Source organism: Poecile atricapillus, chromosome 2 (assembly GCF_030490865.1).
Source record: "Poecile atricapillus isolate bPoeAtr1 chromosome 2, bPoeAtr1.hap1, whole genome shotgun sequence".
In the NCBI taxonomy this organism is placed as follows: domain Eukaryota; kingdom Metazoa; phylum Chordata; class Aves; order Passeriformes; family Paridae; genus Poecile; species Poecile atricapillus.
The window spans coordinates 88,887,434-88,912,553 of NC_081250.1; the positions used below are offsets into that span (position 1 = coordinate 88,887,434).

The 25,120-nt window shown below is 40.5% G+C and overlaps 1 protein-coding gene across 2 annotated transcripts in view; it reads right to left on the minus strand.

Moving 5' to 3' along the window:
* The window catches only part of MOCOS (molybdenum cofactor sulfurase), a 213,433-nt gene extending 188,875 nt beyond the window's left edge, over positions 1-24,558 (minus strand). For both annotated transcript variants that reach the window (XM_058830908.1, XM_058830909.1), the window contains exon 1: positions 24,295-24,558. In XM_058830908.1, coding sequence (XP_058686891.1) covers positions 24,295-24,418 — 124 coding nt within the window. In that variant the 5' untranslated portion in view covers positions 24,419-24,558. The remainder of the gene's footprint in view (positions 1-24,294) is intronic.
* Between the last annotated feature and the right edge of the window lie 562 nt (positions 24,559-25,120).

The window sequence follows — 25,120 nt, forward strand, 5'->3', positions numbered from 1 at the left end:
AGGCAGTTAGAGCTTTATTAAATCTTTTAGTAACTGCTAAGCTGTGTAAAGGTCCACCACCCAGAGGACAGTCTAGAGGGGAAGCACAGGCAACCTGGAGGCGCTTCCTGCAATGGCCTGGTGACTAAGCTGTCTCCTACTTCACAACCCACCCATAAACCCATGTCTAGTCACACTGCTCCTCTCTGGCTGAATGATTACTACTTTGGTATCATGTAACACATTCTTGTAATCCTCGAAATTGTTCCTGGTGCCACACATTTCTGAACTTTGTCTAAGTATCACTTCCAAAAATAACCAATTTACCTACGCACCATCTGGACATGCTGTGTTCACCTCCTTAACCTTTTGTTATTCTGTGATTCTACTACAGTCACCAAAACAAGCCAACTTGAACTTCAGAGATTATTTCTCACAGCCCTGACACTTCAAAATTCCTGCACTCCAGCTGATTATAGGCTGCCAGTTATATTGCCAAAAGTCTCATAATAAAGAATGAAATGTGTAGTTACAAGGCAGCAACTCTACAGAGTCATGAATTTTGATTGGTGGATATAATTGCAATTCAGTAGGATTATATGCACAGTATTACTTGGAAAGCAGATACAGAAAATGCCCTGGGGAGAGAATATATATCTTAAGTATGGCAATATTAACAAAACCAGTATGAAATAGATGATATAAAAACAAGCTGAAGGCAAAATTAAACATTATCTGTCAAAAGATAAATATCACATTTCCATATACCAAAACATATGCAGGAGAAAAAACAAATGACAAAATAGGGAAAGGTGGGCTCTACAGAGGTTGTAGACAAGTGTGATATTACTTGAACACAGAGAGGTTTTAACAGGTAGGATCACATCAGGTACCTCAGAATCATGTAATATGTATATGTAATTTAGTACATATGTAGCACATAGCCTTTCAAAAAGTGCCTGAAGTTCCTGACATCAGGCATGATATGTCTACACACTGTATGGACAGACAGATAAAGATCCTCATTATGCAAAACCATTAATGAAGTGCATTTAAAAAAAAAAATCCTACAAATATGGCTTGAGATTTGCCTTTGCTGGATATTTTCTAGATTAAACATTAAATGAATATTTTTACCTGCACCTTTAGCTCCTTTTTGGCATTGATTTAGACAAAAGCTATCACATCAGGGTATGTTTTCTCAATAAAAACATGCCCCTCATCTAAACAGTCCTGTTCTGCTAGACAAGGTAATGTTTTATTTCCCTTGCTTAGGGCCAAGGAGCTCTTCAAAAGACCACAAAAGCATAGTGCTTGATGGACAAGGCCATAGATGCTTAAAGCCTGAATAGTTACTATGCAGTTAAAGGAGACACTGTTCCTCAGCATGATTTGACTTAATTGCTGCAGGCCTGGTGAAGTAACGCAGCAGTCAGCCCACAGCCATGGGGCACATTCTGCCAGTCCACCAAATTCATCAATTTGAGTAATCACAGCTTGACCCAACTGCTAAATGCTGCTCCACATTGGGCTGCGACCAACCTGGATAATGGTACCAATATTCTAAGGACTGCTATCCAGTTACTGAGTTCCGTGGGAAAATGTTTAATTAATGTATTTGAGTGTTTGACTTGATGGACTCATTACAAAAGGCAAACCATGAAATGGCAAATACATTTATCCATAATAAGTTCCCACTATTTTTTCCATGTGCTATTGGCTTGCATTATTTGCTCTCACTGCATGCATTATTACCTACAGCAAAGCAGGCAGAACATCAAAACCCTTTACAGAGAATACCACACACTCTCTTTGCTTGCTGTACTCCTCAGCAAGGGCTATACCAACTCCACAAAAGCTCTTTAGGTGGATAAGGTTATTATTCAGTGTCATTATGCACTGACACTGTTCTATGTACATGAATGCCTACTTGCAGCTTTTAGTTTACAGCTTACTGGTACTGAGAAAGAAAGGATCACAAAAGAAAGCAATGATTTCACATTTATTAAGAAATTACATACTATTTGATTTCTTACAAACACAAGACTATGTATTCTTCACAGCTACAGAAAAAAATATAAATAAAAACTGCATGCCATCAAATTTCATCATTTGCCAACTCCTGTGTTAAATGAGACTGCAGTAAAGGGATCAATCAGCACTCCCCTTCATCCTTACAGTCCTACCTACCATAGCTTTACTCTGCATCACTGAGGCAGGATTAAATATTGACTGCACTCAGTGATGTTATTTCCATGGACAACTTTAATGGGCTGTGCGAGACCGGCTGAAGTCTTATTTGTGGGCACGAGCCAGAGGTAGCCCAGCTTCGTACAAATAACCTACTGCAGCCTGTCTCTCTGTCTTTGGATGAAATATACATCACAAGTGATTCATATTCACGCCTGTCTGCAAATAACTGCAACTTGCTCAGACAGAAATCAGCATTCACACCTCCCTAGTGAAGATATGACCATCTTTCAGTCTTTTTCTTTTTTCCCTTTCTCTCTGATGCAATTGATCAAATGAGAGAAGAGTTGAAAGAGAACATATTCCCCATTCTTCTATTACTGGAAAATGCTTTTGTTGGTTTTCCAGAAAATTTCACAGAAACGTTCACATTTGTGTAGGAAAGAGGCAGTTTTGTGTAGGAACAAGAATTCCCACTTGAGATGAAAACACAATGGAAAAAACAATATTTAAAGAATCATAATAATTGTTTAGAATAATGGTCATTACCTAAATATTCTAGTAGCATGCTCCTGCTTTTTTCCTTCCTTTTCTTCCCATAAAACAGCCACAGTCTTTTAAAAATGTTTAAAAATTATTTTATAGTGAGTTCTACTTCTTGCTCTGTGACCTGAAATAATGGGCGTCATATGAAATCTAGGACAAAACAGTGACTTGATATGCTCTCCAAAATATATCAAATGAATTGTGCAGAACTATACAGAAAGTCTTTTATATTATTTTATGTGTTTCCAAAAGCACTAGAAGATAAACTAAGTTCAAACCAAAAACCAAAGAGTAACCCTTTTCTTCACCCTGTTCCCTTAAAACTCATTTCATTACACAGAAATAATTCTTTATGAGCTTCTGGCAGCTGGATCCTTGGGTTGAACTTCCAACCATAGTAATAATAAAACACTCACATGAGAACTGGTATACACAATGAACACCCAATGACAGAGACCAAAAATCAATTATCCCCACTGTTAAGGCCCTGCAGAAGAATTCCTGGCCATCATTCCTTCCCAATGACAAGACCACGTTAACGCCTTGTTTGGCAAATGTACCAGTACTTCTCTCTGCTGCTTTTTCTGGCAAAGAAGCAAGGCTGCTACTGCAAACCAGTGGTAAAGTTCTTCTCCAGTGGAAGTTTGGAAGTTCTTCACACAAGGTTCTCCACAGACATTTAGAGCCCTTGATTTCCTTGTATCATCCAGCAAAAAGTCCAGGAACAAATAGTGAAGATCAATTTTGGGGGTGTAAGAATAAGTGAAGCATAAATTTCTGTTCAGTATAAATTTGATCTTTCAGGGAAAAATACGTAAAATCAAATGACCACATTACCAAGAGGAACTATGTATAAATTCAAAGACTGTGGAATGAAAAGTGTGAGTGAGGACTTCAGCAAAAACCACACTCATAAGATAAGAGGTCTAAAAAATTTCTCCTGGCCCACAGTGGGCAGTCCTTTGCTACTACACTCATCAGCTAAGCTAGCTCCATATTAAAAACAAGCAGGTTGTTAGTCTATTTGCTTAAACCAGAACAGGGCTTCAGAATTGTGTCCTCCTGTTATAAATTACAAAAAATCCCAGTGTTCAAATTATATGTTCTTGTTTCAATCCCAGTTTAGGTCCCTGGATAAGGGGTTTTGCTGTTCTAAGTCCCAAAAGGGTTCGCTGTTAAGAAGTTCGTATTTGTTTTATTGTTTGGTGTTGCAAGCCCCAAAAGGGCCCACTCTCAAGAAGTTCGTACTTGTTTTATCTTTGCATTTGTATCCCCATCCCTTACTCCCTCCCAACCCATTGGGTAATTTAGCTGCTGCTGCCCAGGATGAACTTCCGCATTCCCAATAAGGCTTGCACATAGGACGAACTTCCATATTTCCCATGAAGACTTGCACACGGGTGCATATTAAAGTCATATTACCACCTGGGAGAGAAGACAGCCCTGGACAACGAGCCACTCTCGAGAAACATCTGGAGGACCACACTGTGGAGGCAGCGGGGACCTGGGGAGACTGCGTACGCCAATCCCAGTCCGGCAAGCTGGTTGCCATGACCTGGGCAGGACTTGAGAGGGAAGACACCCCTAGACCTTCGAGCCTGAGGCAGAGTCTCTGGGCGATCCCGGTGAGGATAGTGGCTCCAGTCCTGCTAACAGTGGATGACGACAGGCCTGCGTGATCCTCCTCCTTGACATTGACCATGGGGAGCAGCAGAGGCGGCGCGCACCCCGAGCCCCCACCTCTAGGCCCAGTTCTATCTAATAAAGGCTTGTTGATGGGAGCAGAAGGTCTCCTGGCCCTTTAATTTACCACACCTTTTATTTACCATAAACTACATCTCAACCTCTAGACTGTTTTGCCATGATCAGTGTATTCTCTTATCTCCCATGTCAGTGCTGTTTTGCTTTAGTATCTACCTTCAGCCACTCAGCTTTAACAGGTGTTTCTCCCTTGACAACCCAGTAGCATCTCTCTACCTTCTCTGCTGCCATGTTACTTTATTCCCAATAAATGGTAATTTCAACAACTCATTTCAATCCCAGTCATGCCTCTTCAAGCTGGAAGCTCTTCCTCCGGAAGCAACAGGGGATTGAAGAGCAGGAGTGGGGGAGCAGAACAGGCATTCCAGAAGATGATCTCAGAATTTTGGAAACCTAGAGTAAGTGTCCCTAACTTTACTGGAAAAATACCTCATTAGACCAACACATGCAGATCTCTTGGGTTACACTCCTAATTGTTATTCCTCACCTGATTTACACTCCTAAATGATTGTAGTGTAGTCAGAAAAAAACCCAGCATTATTAAACCAGGGAGAAGTTTAAATGCTTGAAATGCCCATATATAATACTTGACTAAGATCTCCTGTATCTCCTTTTCCAGTGAGCAGCCTCCAACAAAAAGTGAAACCATAAACACGAGACAGCAACAATGGTGCGTAAAAATGTTAAGCATTTCAGTATCGCTACTGAGTAAATACTTAAGACTTAATACAAACACTATACTTTTAATGACGCAGAGAAAATACCGAGATTTCATTAGGGAGATAGTAAGTATGCATGAGAAACTATGTATAAGCTTTTCTTCTGCATATGTATTGCGTTAATCTAGACATTTTTCCATCATAAAACCTTTTGGCTCCAAGTTCCCACAGATTAACTTATACTTTATAGTAATTTGATCCAAACTGCTCTCTCAGGTGAAACTATTCAACTACAAACAGATAAACCAAAAAGGTAAGATTATACTCAATTGCTTTACCTCTACTCAAGTTAATTGACCACATTAGGTATGCAGACACCAAGAACAGAACTCATTAAATAACCTTATTTTTTATTTAAGGATTTTTAAAATTTTTTTTAATAAGAAATGTTTTGTAATTTTTTTGAGGACTGACTGGAATTTCCTGATACCTCCACAAAATTTTACTACTTCAGTACAAGAAGCATCTCCTAATCGAAAAATAAAATTGTTTCCACTCAAAAAAAAAAATTAATTAGAATATCTAACAGACGCAAGTTTCCGTAAATAAAATTAAATAAGAATGCAATTAAACATTGGCATAAATTTTCTATTACTACTTTATTATATTTGACCTAATTTAGTTTCCACGGGTTATTTTCCATTTCTTAGGGGTATTCCCAAACAAAGATTCAAATGCTCAACAGCCATTTTCAGAAATGTTCTAGGAATGAAAAAATGCATTTATCAAAAAATACAGTTATAGGGAACCAAAGGTTTTAATCCTGAAACAGTTTGACAAATGTAGAAATTTGTTAACTAGTTGTGATAAAAATACCAGCTTCCTAATTAGTTGGTCTGAATACTCAGCAGTATATGAGAGAAATCTGACTTAACAGACCAGCTTTAAATACAAATAACAGCATGCAGCTTCCAGATACTCAATTTTTTAAAAATTCCCTGATGTTCATATTAAAGCTTTCTACAATAAAACTAAAAATCTCTTTCATGTAATATGACAAACTCGTCATTTACAACTGTCTTCCTTAAAGGCTGGCTAGCATGTGACACAACTTTTGGAAGTTTGGTGATTACTTTGAATCTGGCTTTAGGCAGCAACAATCCACTGTTGGACACTGCCATAAAGGTGTTTAGAAGGAGGAGTTTGTGGCTCTTCAAGAGACATTACCTTGCACCAGGTACAAGTACTGTACCTTCAGAGGATACTGTACCCTGAACTCAAAGGGCTGCAACCCAACCAAAAAAGTTTTTCTGAAGTTCAGTGACTAGAAAGGAACCCATGCAGCGTCTGGTTGCATTTCTGCTGCACTAACCAAATGAATAACCAAAGCAGAACTTTGCCTTCAGGTCACAGAAACCTCAACTGTGCAAAAAGAAACAAACTCCACTCAAACATGAGAACACACCTCAAGGTATCCAGAGCCTTTGAAGTAATGACAAAGCTCTGCTGAACTCAGAGTTAAACCATTAACAAACACAATACAACCAGCACTTCCTAAACGTACTTCACTCATCACCTTTCTGGTTCCAGGCCAAGTTAAAGGGCCGGGTTCAAATCTTCACAGAAGCTTTGAAACAAGTGAAATTTTCCTTTCTTTAATCAAAAGCATTAGATTACTCATATAGCTGTATCTTCAGCTGGCAGCTACAGAACATTTTCAGTCTCTAGGCTATGTATGCACTCTCCAGAAGTCCAGCTATCAATTTTAAAAGTGCAACATTTGTAGTAACACATAGAGGAGTGCTGTAGTAACAGGCAAAAGTATCAGAATCTCAAAATCACATAAATCAATTTACTAGAGTCAGTTGCATTAAATGAAGAACTGCTCCAGAGATGTGTTTAAGGCATCCAGATGATTCTTTGTTTCCTCCTAGCACATATTGTACACCTTTATTTACAAATATGCACAAATGCACCTGTGTATGCAGTGCTGAGATGGGTATATGAATATATGTACATAAGTACCCCCTTTAGAGGATAATTAGTGTTTTCATGTTGCTTCTTGTAGCAGAACATAAGGAAAAGCAGATGTGAACCTGAAGACACTCTTCCCTTACAGCTCTTTTTCACTTTATCTTCTCTAGCACTTCTCCAATTGTACATTTTGATATTTTTGGCAAAGTCATAACCTAGAAGCCATCACATCTGCTTTCAATTAAAATTAACATCTACAGAACATCATGAACACTCAACAAAAACAAACTTTCAGTAACAATACACTAACCACAGTTACCAGTGAATATCTTTGCAGAGAGTCAGGTACACTTCTAACTTGAATAAATTTGCACCCACTATAGAATTCCAGTACCGGAGACTGAGTTCCAATCCTGCTTAGCTCAATGCAAGTCTAATCAGTCAACTACTCCTTTGCATCTTTGCTCATCGGAATGTTGTATGTTTAAATGAAAATAGTTTGGGGCACCTCTGCAGTCAGTCTGATTTAAATTAGTACCAAGAGGTATAAATATCTGAGCATCATAAAAACCCGGTATTCTGACACTACTGATATAAATATACGGAATTTCATTTTTGGTAGCAACCTTACATTGGATACCTCTGGCTACAAAAATGAGTTTCACAGTTCTTCATTTTTTGTTTTTTTAATGGACTCAGCAGTAAAGCAATTACTACATCATCCCAGTTTTATAAGCATACACCTGTGCTTCACTAGATCATAGCATAATTTCTCTCAATCAAAGGGCTTTTTTCAATACTAATGACTTTAGAAATTAAAGAGAATTATAATTTCATCATAAATTATTCAAAGTACTAAATACAAATGGCCTCATTAACACTAGACTAGCTTTGAAAATGAGTAAAATATTATGCAAAGGAAAAACAAATATTCCAGTTTCCCTAATTTCTGAAATCTGACTTTAAATTCACAACTCTGCCCCAACATTAGCTATTGCACTTTGCCTCAAAGCATCTAAGAAAACACAGTGTATTTAAAAATCAAGGTCTTCCCCCACAATCTGTATAATACTTGAATAAATCACAAAAGTAGACACAACGTTCATACAACGTATCTTACTCAATTTCTGACACAAGGTACTTGAAAATGCTATCTAGATAAAACTACACATGGCATACACTGCTTCTGTTAGTGTTGGAGAACACACATAATCATAGATTGCTAACATGCAGGTGCTTTATTGAAGTGTGTGGGAACTAGGGGTATCAGCAACCCAAATCTAGCTCTATCGTCTTTGTCCATAGTGCACATATTTATACAATTTCAGCAGTAATCACTATAACAACCTTATCAATATTGCTTCATTAACATTGCTTCATTAACTTTATCAATATTGCTTCATTAGAGTTAGCTCATCCTTGCATGAACACGTATGAATCTGGGTATCTTAGAGACCCCAAGTACCCAGTTCCCGTTACCATAAACATTTTAGCTTGCTAGATTATCCATAATAGCAAGCATTCTTGTGGCCTACTTCTACATGATTTTCAGAAACATTTAGCCCCATAGTAACACTTCCAGAAGTGACTGCAGGACTGGATTCCAAGTACAGGTAGCAATTCCCTATGTGGAGCCTCCTCCACAACTAGCACAGCCACACAGAAGTGCTGGAGCTGCTGGAATTCCCTAGTCAAGCCAAAGGCTGCTCTTTCTCTACAGACCACTTCCACAGATGCTGTACAAACCAGATGGCTGAGCACCCTCATCGTTACACAGGCAGAGGACATGTCTGGTGACACGTGAAGAGCTACCCAAGCAGAGAAACACAGGAACTGGTTCTGCAACACGAAGAGTGAGGATGGAGAGGAATTTTAAGCGAGGTGAGCATTATTTATGACAATGAATTATCTAATTAATAATGAACAATATTACCATAATTGAAAAAGAAATAGTAATTTGCTATTATTTCAAAGCTAACTTATGCACTGTTAATTTTCAAATACATCCTCAGACTTGCTATAACTAGAGGTAACATCTCAGAATAGTACTGAGCTTCTGTAATGAGTCCTTTCTATATCCTCAAAATTTCTACTTTTTGTTGAATTTGTGTTTGCAGACATTTTGTTACCATATTCCCTCAAAGCAAGTATGTTTAAGGCAACAATAGCACATTTGGTTCCCATAACTTGCATTCTAAAGCTACTTATTTGTCATTAAGATGAAATTAACTGGTAATTCTGTTTATTTTTAGCACAATTGCATGAACATTTTCCACCAAAAAACCACACAGGATATGTTAAAATTAAAAACCTAAACACATCAACACCACGTTCTAAAATAATGAGTAAAGGTTCCTCATGGAGCACAGAAAGGCCAAAGTAGGGCTCAGGATTTTGAAAACTGTAAGGGAAAAGATTATACCTGTAAGCAAAGGAACAATAAAATCAAACTGGTTAAATAAAAATTTTGATTTTAAAATTAGTATGTTAGTGTGCCCTCATTTGTGTCCTTAGTTACAGCTACCTCAAGAAGGATCCAATTTCCAAAGAACTGTAAGAGCACAACTATTGTCAATCTGGTTCAGTAAGATATCTCAATCTGCCCACAACATTTCAAATTAGACTATTAAAAAATCAAACAACTAATGGGAAAAAAATATAGGTCACAATACCCTGAAACAATGATAACTCAAAGAATGAGTCTAACTCAGTGCATACAACAATTGGTTCCACATGTTTCATTCCAGATCTATTTACTTCCAAAAACTCCTTTCCACTTGTGCCATAAATACTGGAATGCAAATGATCCCTATTATGTCATATAATCACCACCACAACAAAATTAATGGCTCCCCAATAGTAAACCAAGAATGAGCCTAGGCAATAAGCTGCACAGAATGCCAGTTTCATGTGAGATAAATGCATTTATAAAGTTTGATTCCACATGGAAAGCAAGTATTCCTCAATATTTTGTAGTGACACCAGATATCTGGTACTTTGCCTCCACAGAAAATTAGGATAAAGTGAACCTTGTCAGATCAGTTACTGCACAGTGTACACAAGGTATTTTATTTTTTACTACAGAGCAAACTATGGGCTTCTCTTTTTCCATTTCTTCTGACTGAGGGACAAGAAGAGAGGTATTAAGGGAAATTTTTTCCCCATGCCTCCTCGAGGCTCTTTTTCCCCTACTCACCTTCCAATCTGAAACATTTTTCTTCCTTCTGCTATGAAAGATGATGCTTTGTGTTCTCACCACAGTGAGACTAAAATTCACAGATTCATATAGAGAGACCCATTTACTTATATTTTTTGTCTACATTTGTATATATACACATTGTAATGACTGCTCAGTGGAAAGACAATACAAAACAATCAGTTTTTATAAGAATAGATTCTTCCCTATATAACTTTTTTCTCTAGTGTTTTGTTTTTTCTAATATACTGCTGTCTACAAGCCAGGAACCCCAGCCAACATAGATCCAGAGACTATATATGTTAGACTAGACTGCTGTTTTCTTCTGAGTCATTCCATATGGAACACACAGTGCAGTGAAATAGACCCAACATATGCAACACTGGTTATATCTCACTTGAATTAAGAACCTAAACAGTGAAGTTTCTCCTCTGGATTCAGCTATTTCTGTTCTACAACTAAGGGGAAATTCAATCTACAGTGAAAAACAAAACAAAAAAAAACCCAAACCAACCAACTAATCAAAAAGACCCCAAAACAAAAAAAGAACAACCAAACAAACCAACCAACCAAAAAGAAAGGAGGTATGTAGTGACAAGAATGACCCCAAATCATGTAGTTACATTATAATACACACCAACCAAGCAAATGCCACATACACACAGAATCTCTCACACTAAAGTAAAAGACCCAAGAGACTCCTTTCCATGCTTCACCCCCCCATACCTGGAAGATTTTTATAATTATATTGTAAACATCAGTTTTACTTATTTGAGAAATTCTTGTACTATTTTAATACATGTAACAATCCAAATAATTTTTAAGACACAATACATTCTCTAAACATAAATTTTAGGAAGCATTTGAAGAACTAGGAACAAGGCAAAGACAGGTTTTCCCCAAAATTTCTGAATACCCCACTCTTTAATGATTTCACATGTAAGATTGAGGAGAGATCATTGTAAATTAACAGCTATTTGATTAGTTTAGTGCCATTCCTACCACTAGAATGGATGAAAACAGAAGTGATGGACACTAGAGGTTGAATGTACCCACAAGATATCCAGCATTCAGATTTGAAGATCTGATCAGGCACTTTTGGAGACATGACAGCTGTCATGAGATTATTTGGTACTCTTTCCCCCACTTCAGTGGCACTGAAGTTTATCCAGAAAGCATTGCAGTGTAATCTTTGTGACATTTTACAAGTACACCTATCCTTCTCTGTACTTGCAGAAATGAAAGAAAAACTGAATAAAGTTCTGATGGTAACAGCTCTTTAATCTCTCAGGAGCTGTCACGCTCAGTGATGCAAAGCCTGGAGAATCGACTGAGTGCCTTCAAACAAGCATTACACACTGTGAACTCCACATCCAAAGGAAAAGAGGTTTTCATAATTTTATTTTAAATGCGTAACTTTAGCACCCATGAGCTAAAAAGCCTGATTTGCCTTTCATTGTTGCTAATCAGGATATAAATATTCCAACAAAAACAGGTGTTTTTAAATTTGACACTGGAGGAGCTGAGAGGGGAAGACTTCTCCAACCCTTGAAAAACACCAGATGGAAAGGAAATTCACAAAAATAAAGTATTGTAACTCACAAGAATTTACACTTTTTCATAATTCATGAGTACTCAACCTCATAGCATTACAGGCTTCTAAGGACAACTAAGAAGATGAGTTGTAAGAGGGAGAAGTAGATGGCTTCAATCCCTAGAGAGCATTTCGCTGGAGTAGCCTCGTCCTCTGGGCAAGATGATATTGAAAAATAGGGGATGGAGGGAGGATTTGTTTTTACAAAGCCTGCATCTCAAGGAGGCTTCCCATAGTGCCACATGAAGGGCTTGTCTCCTGTCCTTCAGTCTCTCCCAGTGGATCAGTAGAAGCTGGGGCCAGGTCAGCACTCACTAGAAGGCAGCCCCGGTTCCACAGGCCTGTCGTGCAGTGATGCTTTCTGCGCTCTGCAGACGAGCTTCACCAAGCAGCTCCTAACAATCCCATCATGACTTTCTTACTCATTCACAGAAGTTCTGTTTCTTTCCAAGCCATAGTTTATGACTAAAGATCAGTTTAAATTCTATTTTCCAAACAAATACACTTAGGCCTCTACAGAAATAGAAGGTGGAAAATTTAAAACTAAACTTTACTGTTGAAGCTACTTAGTTGTTGAAGTTACTACTGAAACAGCTCTTTGTGACAGGAATAATGAATTTTTAAAAGCTTATTTTTTGACCCAGGCATCTGCCTCATACCCCCTTATTCACTCCCTACCTCTTTCTTCAACTTCAGTTTTTACAGAGGCTTTGAGGAATGTAACTGAAACAACTTGAACTCTTGATCAACCCTTCAGAAGGAAAATATTTAACAGCAACAAATCCTAAATAATGCATGGTAATCTCCTCAATGCTGTAGAGCCATTAGCTATGTGTGAGTACATCAATAGCTGCTATTCTAATTGATGAAAAGCTGAATTTCCATGTAACCCAAAATCAGAACCTTTACTCCTTCTGCAGAAGAAAAACAAATCATTAATTTTCTGATCATTAGACAAATTAACCTATTACTCCGAAAGTGACCCTGATGGACAAAGAGGAGATAAAGCTGCTGGTGCTATGACTTTTTAATCACATTTCAGTTTAGAGAGTTTCACCTGAGCATGAATTTTGAATAGTTTCACTGAAATCCACAATTCATTTTTCAAAAAACCTCAGATTTATAAGCGTGGAGGAAGGGAGGAAGGGAGGGAGGGAGGGAGGGAGGGAGGGAGGAAGGGAGGAAGGGAGGGAGGGAGGGAGGAAGGGAGGAAGGGAGGAAGGGAGGAAGGGAGGAAGGGAGGAAGGGAGGAAGGGAGGAAGGGAGGAAGGGAGGAAGGGAGGAAGGAGGAAGGGAGGGAGGAAGGGAGGGAGGAAGGGAGGGAGGAAGGGAGGGAGGAAGGGAGGGAGGAAGGGAGGGGAGGGAGGGAGGGAGGGAGGGAGGGAGGGAGGGGAGGGAGGGAGGGAGGGAGGGAGGGAGGGAGGGAGGGAGGGAGGGAGGGAGGGAGGGAGGGAGGGAGGGAGGGAGGGAGGGAGGGAGGGAGGGAGGGAGGAAGGGAGGAAGGGAGGAAGGGAGGAAGGAGGAAGGGAGGGAAGGGAGGGAGGAAGGAAGGAAGGAAGGAAGGAAGGAAGGAAGGAAGGAAGGAAGGAAGGAAGGAAGGAAGGAAGGAAGGAAGGAAGGAAGGAAGGAAGGAAGGAAGGAAGGAAGGAAGGAAGGAAGGAAGGAAGGAAGGAAGGAAGGAAGGAAGGAAGGAAGGAAGGAAGGAAGGAAGGAAGGAAGGAAGGAAGGAAGGAAGGAAGGAAGGAAGGAAGGAAGGAAGGAAGGAAGGAAGGAAGGAAGGAAGGAAGGAAGGAAGGAAGGAAGGAAGGAAGGAAGGAAGGGAAGGGAAGGAAGGGAGGAAGGGAAGGGAGGAGGAAGGGGAGGAAGGAAGGGAGGAAGGAAGGGAGGAAGGAAGGGAGGAAGGAAGGGAGGAAGGAAGGGAGGGAGGAAGGGAGGGAGGAAGGGAGGGAGGAAGGGAGGGAGGAAGGGAGGGAGGAAGGGAGGGAGGAAGGAGGGAGGAAGGGAGGGAGGAAGGAGGGAGGGAGGGAGGGAGGGAGGGAGGGAGGGAGGGAGGGAGGGAGGGAGGGAGGGAGGGAGGGAGGGAGGGAGGGAGGGAGGGAGGGAGGGGAGGAGGGAGGGAGGGGGAGGGAGGGAGGGAGGGAGGGAGGGAGGGAGGGAGGGAGGGAGGGAGGAGGGAAGGAGGGAAGGAGGAGGAGGGAAGGAGGGAAGGAGGGAAGGAGGGGAAGGAGGGAAGGAGGGAAGGAGGGGAAGGAGGCGAGGAGGAGGGAAGGAGGAAGGATTCTCACTAAGACTCTAGCTTTGCAATTTAAGTTTGTTTTGGGAATATTTAATATACACAGAAAGTGATTTTCCACCTTCTGTATTTCTGCTCTTGGTGAGTTTGGAGTGGTAAGACAATTCAGATCAAATGTTAACTAAAGAGCTAACAATAAGTAAAAAGAAGGCTTCATTTCATTACCAGAAAAAAATCTGTCAGGGATATGTACCTCAGTCATACCAGAAATGGAAAAAACTAAATGGAAAGGAGTTCGTGGGTCCCAGTTACATGGCCTGCTCTGTCCCCAGAAAAAGTGAGCTGAAGTGCAGTTCAGAGGTGTCACACTCTTACTTCCTTAGTCTATCTTAAAAGTAAACCTTTTAAGTCATCCCTTAAAGGTTATTTTTGCATTTTAATGTCTTTTGCAGGTAATTTCATGCCACCCAAATCATAGCTTACATGGTTTTTAGTTTATTTCTCATGTAGTCCAAGTCTTCCAGGTCACTTCTGATGAACTAAAATGGCACATATTGACAAATGGTCTCCTTTTTTGAAAGGCAAACATTCCTCCTGCATTTGTGATATCAGGGTGTCTTGGCAGCACTGTACCTGTCACTAAACATCCATGCTAATGTATGTAGTAAGAAGAGGACATTATCATATTGCTACACTTCATGACAACCCTCTATGATATCAAAGAACCATAGAGTCTTTTAGTTTATAAAGACGTCCAAGGTCATTGACTTAAAATTGTGACCAATCCCCACTTTGTCAACAAAAGCACAGCACTGTGTCACATCCAGTCCTTTCTTGAACACCTCCAGGGATGGTGACTACACCACCTCCCTGAGCAGCCCATTCCAACGCTTGCTAAAATACATTACTTCTGTGGAATTTGCATTCTTTGGGAATTCACTCATTAATCAAATGCTTCATTTGTTGTGAACACAAACTATATGACCAACAATGGAGTGTAATAACCTACACAGAGTTTTGTCTGAATGTTAGTTTGGTCAGCTTCCCAGCTAAGCAATACTTGCGAGTTTATGTGTGTGGGGAGGAGAAAGCAACATGTCTGTGGATGGCAAAAGCTTCTTTTTCATGCAGTCTTTCATTTTGGGCCATTCAGTCTGCCAGGTAGGGAATTCTTGCTAGGTATCTACTTTCATTTATCGTTTTTAATCCAGTCTCATGAGAAGGCAAGGTTCATTATCAAAGCAAATTGTCCATCCCAGCGAAGACTGGACAAAGTATTACGAAAAGAAATGCCGCTCTGCTCACTGGGCTTACACACACCTAAACTGATTAAATATGGAACAAATATCTTCCTAGTGTGTGATGAATCAAACACAATGACAGATTTAAAGAACGTTGCATACTGCCAGAGTAGCCAAGTAACATTTTGTTTTTAGACAATTCTAACTGTTTAACATCACAAGAAATTATAGGCAAGCATACAAATAATAAAAATGCAACTCTGGGACACATTTAAAAGCTACACTCCTCAATAAACTGGGAAATGAATGGCACAGCAGATGAACAGGGTATTTTACTCAGCAGCAATACAAAGTCCTTTTTTCTAAAGAAAGGCAACATATGCTGGAACCTTTTACTGATACCATCAGTGCCAAATTACTGAATTATGACATCTTTAATGTGCTGTGTGGCATGAACATAAACATGTGGAAAATCCTGGGCTTCAATTTCTTCCTCTGGAAGAAATTACAGGAGAAACTTTCTGATGAAACTAACTTCACCTGACCCGTTCATAAGTTTGCAAAGGGGTACACACAGTGATATTTGGTGTTTAATTGTGCATTAATGAAATTAATTCACACACCATTAATTTAATTAATGAGTATTTCTTCAAGTAAGCTTCCTGTCATCTTTCCAAATTTTAATTTGGAACATTATTCTGCATATTGGCAGAAGAAATAAGCTTAGTTGTGTAATCATCCTTCAGCTAACGATGTCACCGAAATATCTCATCCTTGTGATCACATCCCTCTCTTAGGAAGACCATAAGTGGCAAAAACCCTGCCCAGTCATGTCCTTAGATTTCTTTTAAAAGCATTTTAGACCCTGGTGCTCCAGGGACTAATCTGAAACATCTGGATTTCACTTCTCATTTGAAAGCCATATTCCCATGCCTGCTACAAGAAACCATGAGTGAATCAGGACAGTGCTGAAAGCAAGGAGAAATAAAATACTGTGGAGAGAAAGATTTCTAAAGGCTTGCCTTCCAATTTAATACATGTATTTCACATACTGGGGGGAAAAAAAGAGCGACTTCACACTTTCCTGCATGCCACTCTCACAGGAGCTGCCTACCTGGGGTCACATCCCCACCACAGTCATCTCACAGACCATTGCTTCACTACAGCAGAGCAGAAGGTGAAGAGACAAAGAGCACAAAGGCACAGGATCTATCTGGGCTGACACAAATACTGCCAGGAGCCTAACAACTTGACTCACTAGCAATTAAACTAATTAAGTCTGATTTCTGAATGCTTTGTGACCTGTCTTTACACCTCCCTGCCCTACTATACCTGTTTCTCTGTAACTCTGACATCCCTGTCCCACACCTTCAGTCTTGACACCACCCTTTCCCAAGTGCTTCCTCAAAACACATTCCCTTCTACCAAATGTGACAGGAATCAGTCAGTGGTTCTCAACATGCAGACATGGTAACACTAACAGCATTACTAACTTAGGAAAAGAAAATAATTATACCAAACCCAAGCTGACATAGTCCTAATAAGAAGTTTATTTTGGTTTAGTCCCCTTGTTAACTTCAGGGAAGCAAAAAAAAAATAAAATTAAAAGCCCACTTTAAAAGTACTTCAGTGTCACACAAAAGAAAATATCTGCATTGATGGCTTGGGCAAAGACAACGAGTTATAAAAAGTCTGAGTCATCTGGAAGCTCATCCTACTTCCCAAATATCCAGCTGAAGCATCCTACTGGCTTTCTGTTCTCCAAACATATTGTGCTGTCCACACATTTATCAATCTCTCATATCAGTGCTTTTTTCACTATGCAGTGCTCTGCAGTATGGCCTTCCTGAAATTCAATGACAGTCTTCTCACATCCAAGCAATGCCTCTGCAGCATCTCTCTGATACTAGGCATGCAATGAATCAAGCTGATCAACAAAAAATGACCTCTCACCTCTATGTCTGTCTGTTTGTCCTTACACAGGGAGCACCCCTGAATTCTAAACAGCAGTGCAGAAAAGGGAATTGCTACCATAACATCTAATGGAAATTTCAAGGGCATCAGATTCCAGGTTCTGATTTGGCAGAGGAATTTCCAGTATAAGTACAGGAACACCAGAAGAAGATCACTCCTGCTGGAAACACACATACTCTCTTTAATTAATAATCTTATATTTAACACTAAAAAAAAAACAAACATGATCACACGGGAACATATAGAAATAGGCTGGGAATAAATCAATACACATCTCGCATATAGCAACATCACAACAACCCAAGAGCACAAACAGAAGAATCTAAGAGGACACAAAGACAACAGGAGGAAGAAAGTACCACTGATGTGGTATTTTGTAGGAAAAAGACTTTGGTGCTTTTCCAGTTTTTGAGTAACTGATAAAATGCATCTTGTGTTCTTCTAAGTAGAACATCTACCTGTTTCAATACCTTCAAATACTAATATACATCTTGTACAGGCATTAATTTTAGAGATAGTGTATCTTTTAATTAAAAGTGCAATTTTTAAAAAATGGGTGGCTGATACCCTGCAGCATCTGTGGAGTTCCATAAATTATCTTTCCAAATCTAATATTTTTTTACATCTACATATTGATTTAAAAAATCTAATGTCTATATATGATTATTTCTTCTTGTAAAGAATACAGTCCCAATTGATTGACTATTTATTTCTAAAATATCATGGAACATTTGGAGTTCATGTCAGCTGTATCAGGTTTACAGGGTTTGGGACTTTGCTTTTCTGCTCCACATTTCTTTTTTTTCCACTAACTAAGCTTCAAAGTAATTAAAACTGTTTTCCGTGCTGAAATATTATAGTCACAATATCATTGACTACTCTTCATTTAGAGCAATGTCCATCAGTCCTGCACAGAGCAGACAATCTTCTGAACCCTGAAATGCAAGGTAAAGAATTCCTTTACACTACTTGCTACTTCTGTGTAGGCAGAGGAAAACATCTGAAACTAACACACAGCTATTGTGTATTACTGTATTTAGGACTAAACACGCTTTATGCTCAACACATGCTTCCTCTTTGATATCAATTCTTTAGGTAAGAGCTTATGTAGATAACTGCTGCTGACTTGAAATCACCAGGAAGCATTAAAGCTTTACATGAGCATACGCATGTTTTATTTTCACAAAACAATTGTCATTAGCTGTGCGGTTACACTTCCCACACTACAGTTTCCTTTTACAATACCTTCTCCACCCACCAAATGCATCTTCCCAGATGTATTCTAGCATTTCAGACTGTCCAACAGCAGCTTCCTTCCTGATAAAGATAATTACTTTTGCTTTCTTTTCCCCTCCAAATAAAAATAAGTGTTTCACAAAATCGTATCACATTCTGGAGGAGAGGCTACAGAGAACAGGAGCAGGTTACCAGAGATTTCTCAGCCACTGAGGAGAGTGAAAAGGCCTGGACAGTGGTAGAAAGAGGAGCTTGCAGCTTTAAACACCAAATGGAAAGGTTTAGAAGATTTTTCCTCTGCTCAGGATGAGCTAGAGATAAGGAAATTCAGAAATACTTACTCTCCAGCACAATTAGCAGCTCTTCTAGGCTACACAGCATCTTCCAATGAGACAACAAAAAGCAGTCTCATCCTTCCCCTACACATTGCTTTTGCTGCCTTTGTGTGGGAGAGGCAAGCACTGGATTAACATTAACATACGCCAGTATCCGTATGTGAGAGAAATAATTTGTCCTTTCCAGGAGATGCTGTTTCAGCTCTGGACAGCAATGGGTGGATGTGCATCAGGGAATTCACAGTAAGCACTGCATCTGACCACAAAATGGCACATGCCTTGTTTCTGGTTTATGATAGTCTTCAGACAAAAATTAATTTAAATAAACTTATCAAGCTGGTAGTTGGCTCACTATCAAGCTGGTTTTTAAAGAATAAGATCAGATTTGCCTGTTTGGTCAGAGACCAATACTGGTTAAAGAACTCAAAGGCTTGCTGAAAACTCAGTCACTCAGTCTTCAAGAACAAGAAAAAATGAGATGAAAAGGAAAAGATTCATCCACAGCTAAAAATTATTAATAGTTAAGAAATCAGCACAATAACATGTACACATATAGAAGGTAGCTATCAGATCAAACAGAATGGTCTAATAAAAAGCAAAATAAAACAAAACAAACAAGAAAACTGACTCCCCCAAAAGCAGTCATTTTAGGAAGCAAAAATTTTTCCCTTTTTTCTTAAAAAAAAAAAATAAAGAAAAAGCCTCAGGCACAAGACTGGTAGAATTTCTGGTTGACAAGCCTACATTTGCAATCAAGAGGTGAGCACGACTCTTGAGGCTCACAGTCCACTCATCTTCACATGTTTCATAAAGTGTGAGCATCAGCTACCTATCAACAAAATTACTCTGAGTTGACACACCAGAATTGTATTTCTTACTTCTGAAGTTCAGCCAAAAAAACTAGACTACCCCAAAGGTGACAAAACAGATACGATTTTCTGTTCTCAGAGGACAGAGATGAACTTTGCTAACTGAGCTGCTGAGGACTTAACTGCAGCACACAGAGATCTGCTTTTCACATTTTCCTACTCACAGGAAAAGTCACCACACAAATAAATACCAGTGATATGAGTAAAAAAGACTTCTTTTTGTGTAAGGTGAGATCCAGTACTCAGCTATTCCTTAACTGAACGTTACAATAAGCCCTCGTAAAGGTGACCAGTTTAACATCATTTGAGTTTCCAAGAAATAAAGGCCAATTCTGTTACTCGAAGTTCAGTCTGCCTTTCCTTTCTGTTTAACAGAAAATTGCATTATTATTGTTAGTTGTATGTAATCACATATATCACAAATGTTCATACTACTAAGATAAGGCATGATGTTGAAGTACAGGACAGTGATCAATTTAACATTAAATGGGAAAGTCCATATCAAGCTCACCTAAAGACTATCTTCAAATAGTCAGTAGCCCTTAAGGAATACCTGATTCCTAATACATGCTGATTTTTATTTGGAGGATGGATATCCACTGCTTACTGCTCTTGTAAAGCTCCCACTGAACTACCACAGCTATATTAGATGAGAATACTGTCACACAACTTAAAAAGGAAAGGTATCTTGTGATTAAATGCTGCATCCAAGTCACATGTCAGCTTTTTCTTTTTTAAAACCACGATACAAACTGAAGCTGATATTTTCCTTGCTTTGATAAACATCACAGAAGCATATTCATCCCCATTACTTAACAACAGAACCTATAAACTCCTGCTGATTTCTTTATCCATTTCTAAAATGCAATTTAAAATCCTACACTGCAGATAAGGGTACACTGCTCACAAGATTAAAGTCAAGGTCACATATTGCACATACGCTGCTGCCTGTGAAACAGCGATCTGTTCCACAGACTCCACATATATTTTTAGAAAGGGCTGCTCTAGTCATCAGCTAACAGCGTTTGAATTACAGAAGTGAAGATAAACTTTGGCTTAAAAGGGAAAATTTAAGGCTTCTGTGCCAAAACAGACAGACCCCTGATGATTTAAGGAAGTAAAGTAGTTCTTTATATCTCTTCACAAAACCTGAAGGGGAAACCCCCAACACACTAAGTATGAACCTTACTTTCCTTCTGATAAACTCCCCAAGACTTTGATACAACCACAGGTGGACCACCTTTGAAAAATCCTGGCTTCACAGTATACCTGGTAGCTAAGCTGGTGCTCCCTCCAGACATCTGTTGCAGCTTCTGCTCAACAGGCACCTGTGCAACTATTCATACTAAAGCTACAACAGAAGCACCAGCACCCTATAAGCAATGGTCTGTAACACAGAAAGGATTTCTACATTCCCCAGGGAACACTATTTGCACAAGACGTCCACAGTGGCTGTTACAAAATATTAGTAATCAGAAAAAAAGTGAATACACTGATATGCAATAATTATTACCACATGATGCTCATAAAAAAATGACACTTCCAAAATCAAACATTGGATTTAATTCTTTGGTATCTAAAAGGGGACTCCAAAAATTCTGTTCACATAAAAAGTGAGCAGCACAATCTGGACTTTTTAACCAGCTTCAGTGATGGAAAGATCTTTAAGACATGCCCCAAATAAACAGGGCACAGACTGAGAGAGCTAGGGCTGCTCAGCCTGGGGAAGAGAAGGCTCCAGGGACACCTTGTAGCACTTTCCAGTACTTAAAGGTGGCTTACAGGAGAGGTGGAGACAGCATGTACTGTTAGGACAAAGGCATGTGCTCATAGAAGAAGGGAGAATGGATTCAAACTGGGAGAGTTTAGATTAGATATTTGGAAGAAATTCTTTACTATAAGGGTAGTGAGGGACTGAAACAGGTTGCCTAGAGATGTTGTGGACTCCCCATCCCTGGAGATGTTCAGGACCAGCCTGAGTGGGGCTTTGGGTGACCTGGTCTAGTGGAAGGTGTTCCTGTCCATGGCAGGGGTGTTGGAACTAGATCATCTTTAAGGTCCCTTCCAACCCAAATCATTCTATGATTCTATGATTACTGTTAATGCCCTAAAATAGCACTCGTTCTCCCATTACTAAAGATTGTACGGTCGAAAACTGTAGTGGGGAAAGCTGTAAATCAAGGGGAGGGACTTTCACATAGCGACAGATTTCCATCTCCTGGGCAGCTGCTTTGCTGTTACATTGAAGCCATGAGAGAACAGTTTCTTGTGAAGAAGTCTCCATGGCATGGCAAGAGAAACTCCTCTCCCTAAGTAAACTGAAGGAAGATTATTTTAGAGATAGTAAACTGACTGAAAATACTAGGTTTTGTCTCTTTATGTTGTCAGTGGGAAAAGAAAGAAGAGTTGGGGGGAGGAGAAGTGTTCTGAAGGTTTATTCTGATTTCTTATTATTTTGCTTTTAGTTCTGTTAATAAAGCTTTCTTTATACCTTTTAAAGTTTTGAGGCTGCTCTGGCCCTCCTTCTAATCCTTATCTCACAGAAGAAAATGAGTAAACAATTCTGGTGAGTGCACTGGCATTTGGCCAGTGCTCAACCCACTATATTGAATTAGTACCGTGATTCAGATTGGCGAACCAAAACCACTACACTTAATTGGAGTTTCAGCCTGGTTTGAACCAAACCCACTACACTATTGCTGCCACCAACCCGTACATTACCCACCCTTTCTTTGCCTTTTTTCCACAAGGCAAAAATATGGAGAGCTTTAAAAGACTTTTCATTACATCAACATCAGTGTGTTGAGACCTTTGGCAAGCGAGGATACATGGCTAAGTAAAAGGAGGCCAGTAAATAAATAAAAGCAGTGTGCTTCTCATCCACACTGCTCCACTGTCAGCCAGTTCCTGGAGTCCATCCTGGACTAGTCCAATTAGTCATCTTTGAGACCAAGAGATGTGTTAGGCAGGGGACCTAGGCCCAGGAATTTGTCCCTGGGCACATTTCATTTGGCACTGCTGGTGTCACTTGAAGGCACAAGCTCTTGACCAGAAACGTGACACTGTTTTTCAGACAAGAAGTCCCAGACAGGACACTGTGTACATGTACAGCAATCAGTTACATTTCCTCACAGATGCTAAGTTTCCTCACAGAGGTGACAAACTTGCAAGATGAATGAATGACAATTCATGAACTGGATAACACGTTAAAATTCCAAGGGGGAAATCAAAAGACAGAAGGAATTTACAACCTAAGTCACCTTACCGTAGATGATTATGTGATTTCAATTAGCTAACATTATGGAAGATTCTATTTTATACTCTGTATTTGTTCATCTCTTTCTAGAAATATTCTAAGTTATCTACATCTCATTATAGCAGGCTGCACAACTCAGAAGACTACATTAGCAAGGCCTTTTTCAAATGGAGGAAAACTAATGCTCTGCCTTTGTAGTAACCTCCCTTTGGGAACCAGACTAATCCACCAGACATCATTCATTAGCAGATACACTTTATTTCAAAACTGGGGAGCCTCTGAGAAATGAGCCTGGTTCTCGGGAGTTTTAAAAACTCATCTGCTTAAAGGCCCAAACAGTTAGTCGGTTACGGAACAGCCACTCTTCAGAAGTTAAGCCTGAATTTTGGACAAGCTGCTTCTTGTGTTCAAAGTCTCACTGATGCAACTACTATGTCTAATATCAAACTGTGACATTGATTTACTTAATCCACAAGTTCTTCAAAGTGCCACTTAAGTTTTTTTATACATTCCTCTAGAGGCCAAGTGTAACTCCATTCAATCTAAACACCTGTGTGTGAGAAAGCCCACTCTTGTATTCAATCACCAAAATTTGGTGAAATCACAAAAAAATAAAAAAGCAGTAACACAAACCTCTCAAAAGAAAGAGTGCCCTAAACAATAATTACAGAGCATCCAACTGATGCTATTTACTCCACTCTGTGCCTGGGGCTTTTTGCCGTAAGAATTTTGACGTGACAATATCATGGGCATTGATACTTCTTTAAACAGGACAAATTACTGTCATATAATCACATAACCATCACGATTATATTCCAAGTAGTACGCACAACGATGTTTAATGCTGGGGGGATGGTAAAACCTATAAAACCTGCAAAAGTAGTTCACAAACACCTGTCTAAGCTTTCACTAGAAATGGGCTGGTTTACTATTATGATGTCTCTCCTTCCCCTCCCAACCCCCCTCTTCATATCCATATCGGAATCCTGTTACTGAATCCATGGCACCTTCGAGGCACTTGTGCCGAGAGAGAGGAGAAGGAGGAGAAGGAGAGCTGCCTCTTGTGTCCTCACCGTGCCGCAGAAATCACTGCAGCAAGCTGAGCCCAGCGCTTTCTGCCGCCGTACCCGTCCCCGCCCCTGCCCCTGCCGCCGCTCCCCCCACCACAGCCTTCCCGCCCGGGCCCGATTCGAGCCGGGAATGGCCCGGGCCTCCCCCGCCCCCGGCCCGCCCCCGGGCTGCCCGCGGTACCTCGGAGCCTGGGGAATTCGCGGTCTCGCAGCGCTCCGAGCCCGTCCCCGAGCCCGTAGCCGTAGTGGCAGCCGGCGGGGCGGGCGGCGCGGAAGGCGCGGAAGGAGAGCGGCTCCGCGGCCATGCCGGCTGTGAGGGCCCGGCGCGGGGAGCAGCGCGGCTCCCGCGGCAGCGGAGCCTCCCCGGGCGCTGCGCTCTGCGCCCGCCCGGCCCGGCCGAGCCGCTCCGCCCGCCTCCCGCCCCGCCTGCCCCACCTGCGCCGGGGCCGGTCCGGCCGCGGCTGAGCCCGGCGCTGCGGCCGGCACGGGGAGGAGTTTCCCGTAAGGAAGAAGTTTCCCGAAGCGCCGGGAGATCGGTTTGGGGATGGCAGCAACAGGTGTACCCTCCTGTTGAGGCACGCTGTTTAAAATACTTCATGGAAATCTCTCTCCCCTAAAAGTTTCCAATTCAGACTCAGATTTCCCTCGATGCCTCTTCCACCGCTGCTAGTACCGGAGGTCGCTTTCTCGCAGCTTGCGCTTGGTGTGCGATACTCCTGCATCATATCGAGCTGGCTCTCTTGGCCATGGATGCTGTGTGGCCAATGCAAAGTGCCACGGCCCAAAGCCAAAGGAGCGGTATGGGCTGGTCATCAGGGACAGAGAGAACGGGCCTATTCCATGTAAAAACCTCTCCTGTAAAAACCTCTGCTTTGTCAGATAAACTGTAACCCTATACATAAAAACGTCAGAGCCAAAGGGATGTGTTTGTTATGGTTTTTTTTGTTTGTTTGCTTTGAATGTTGTTTTGTTGATGAGTTTTGTTTAGGGTTTTTTGTTGTTTTGTT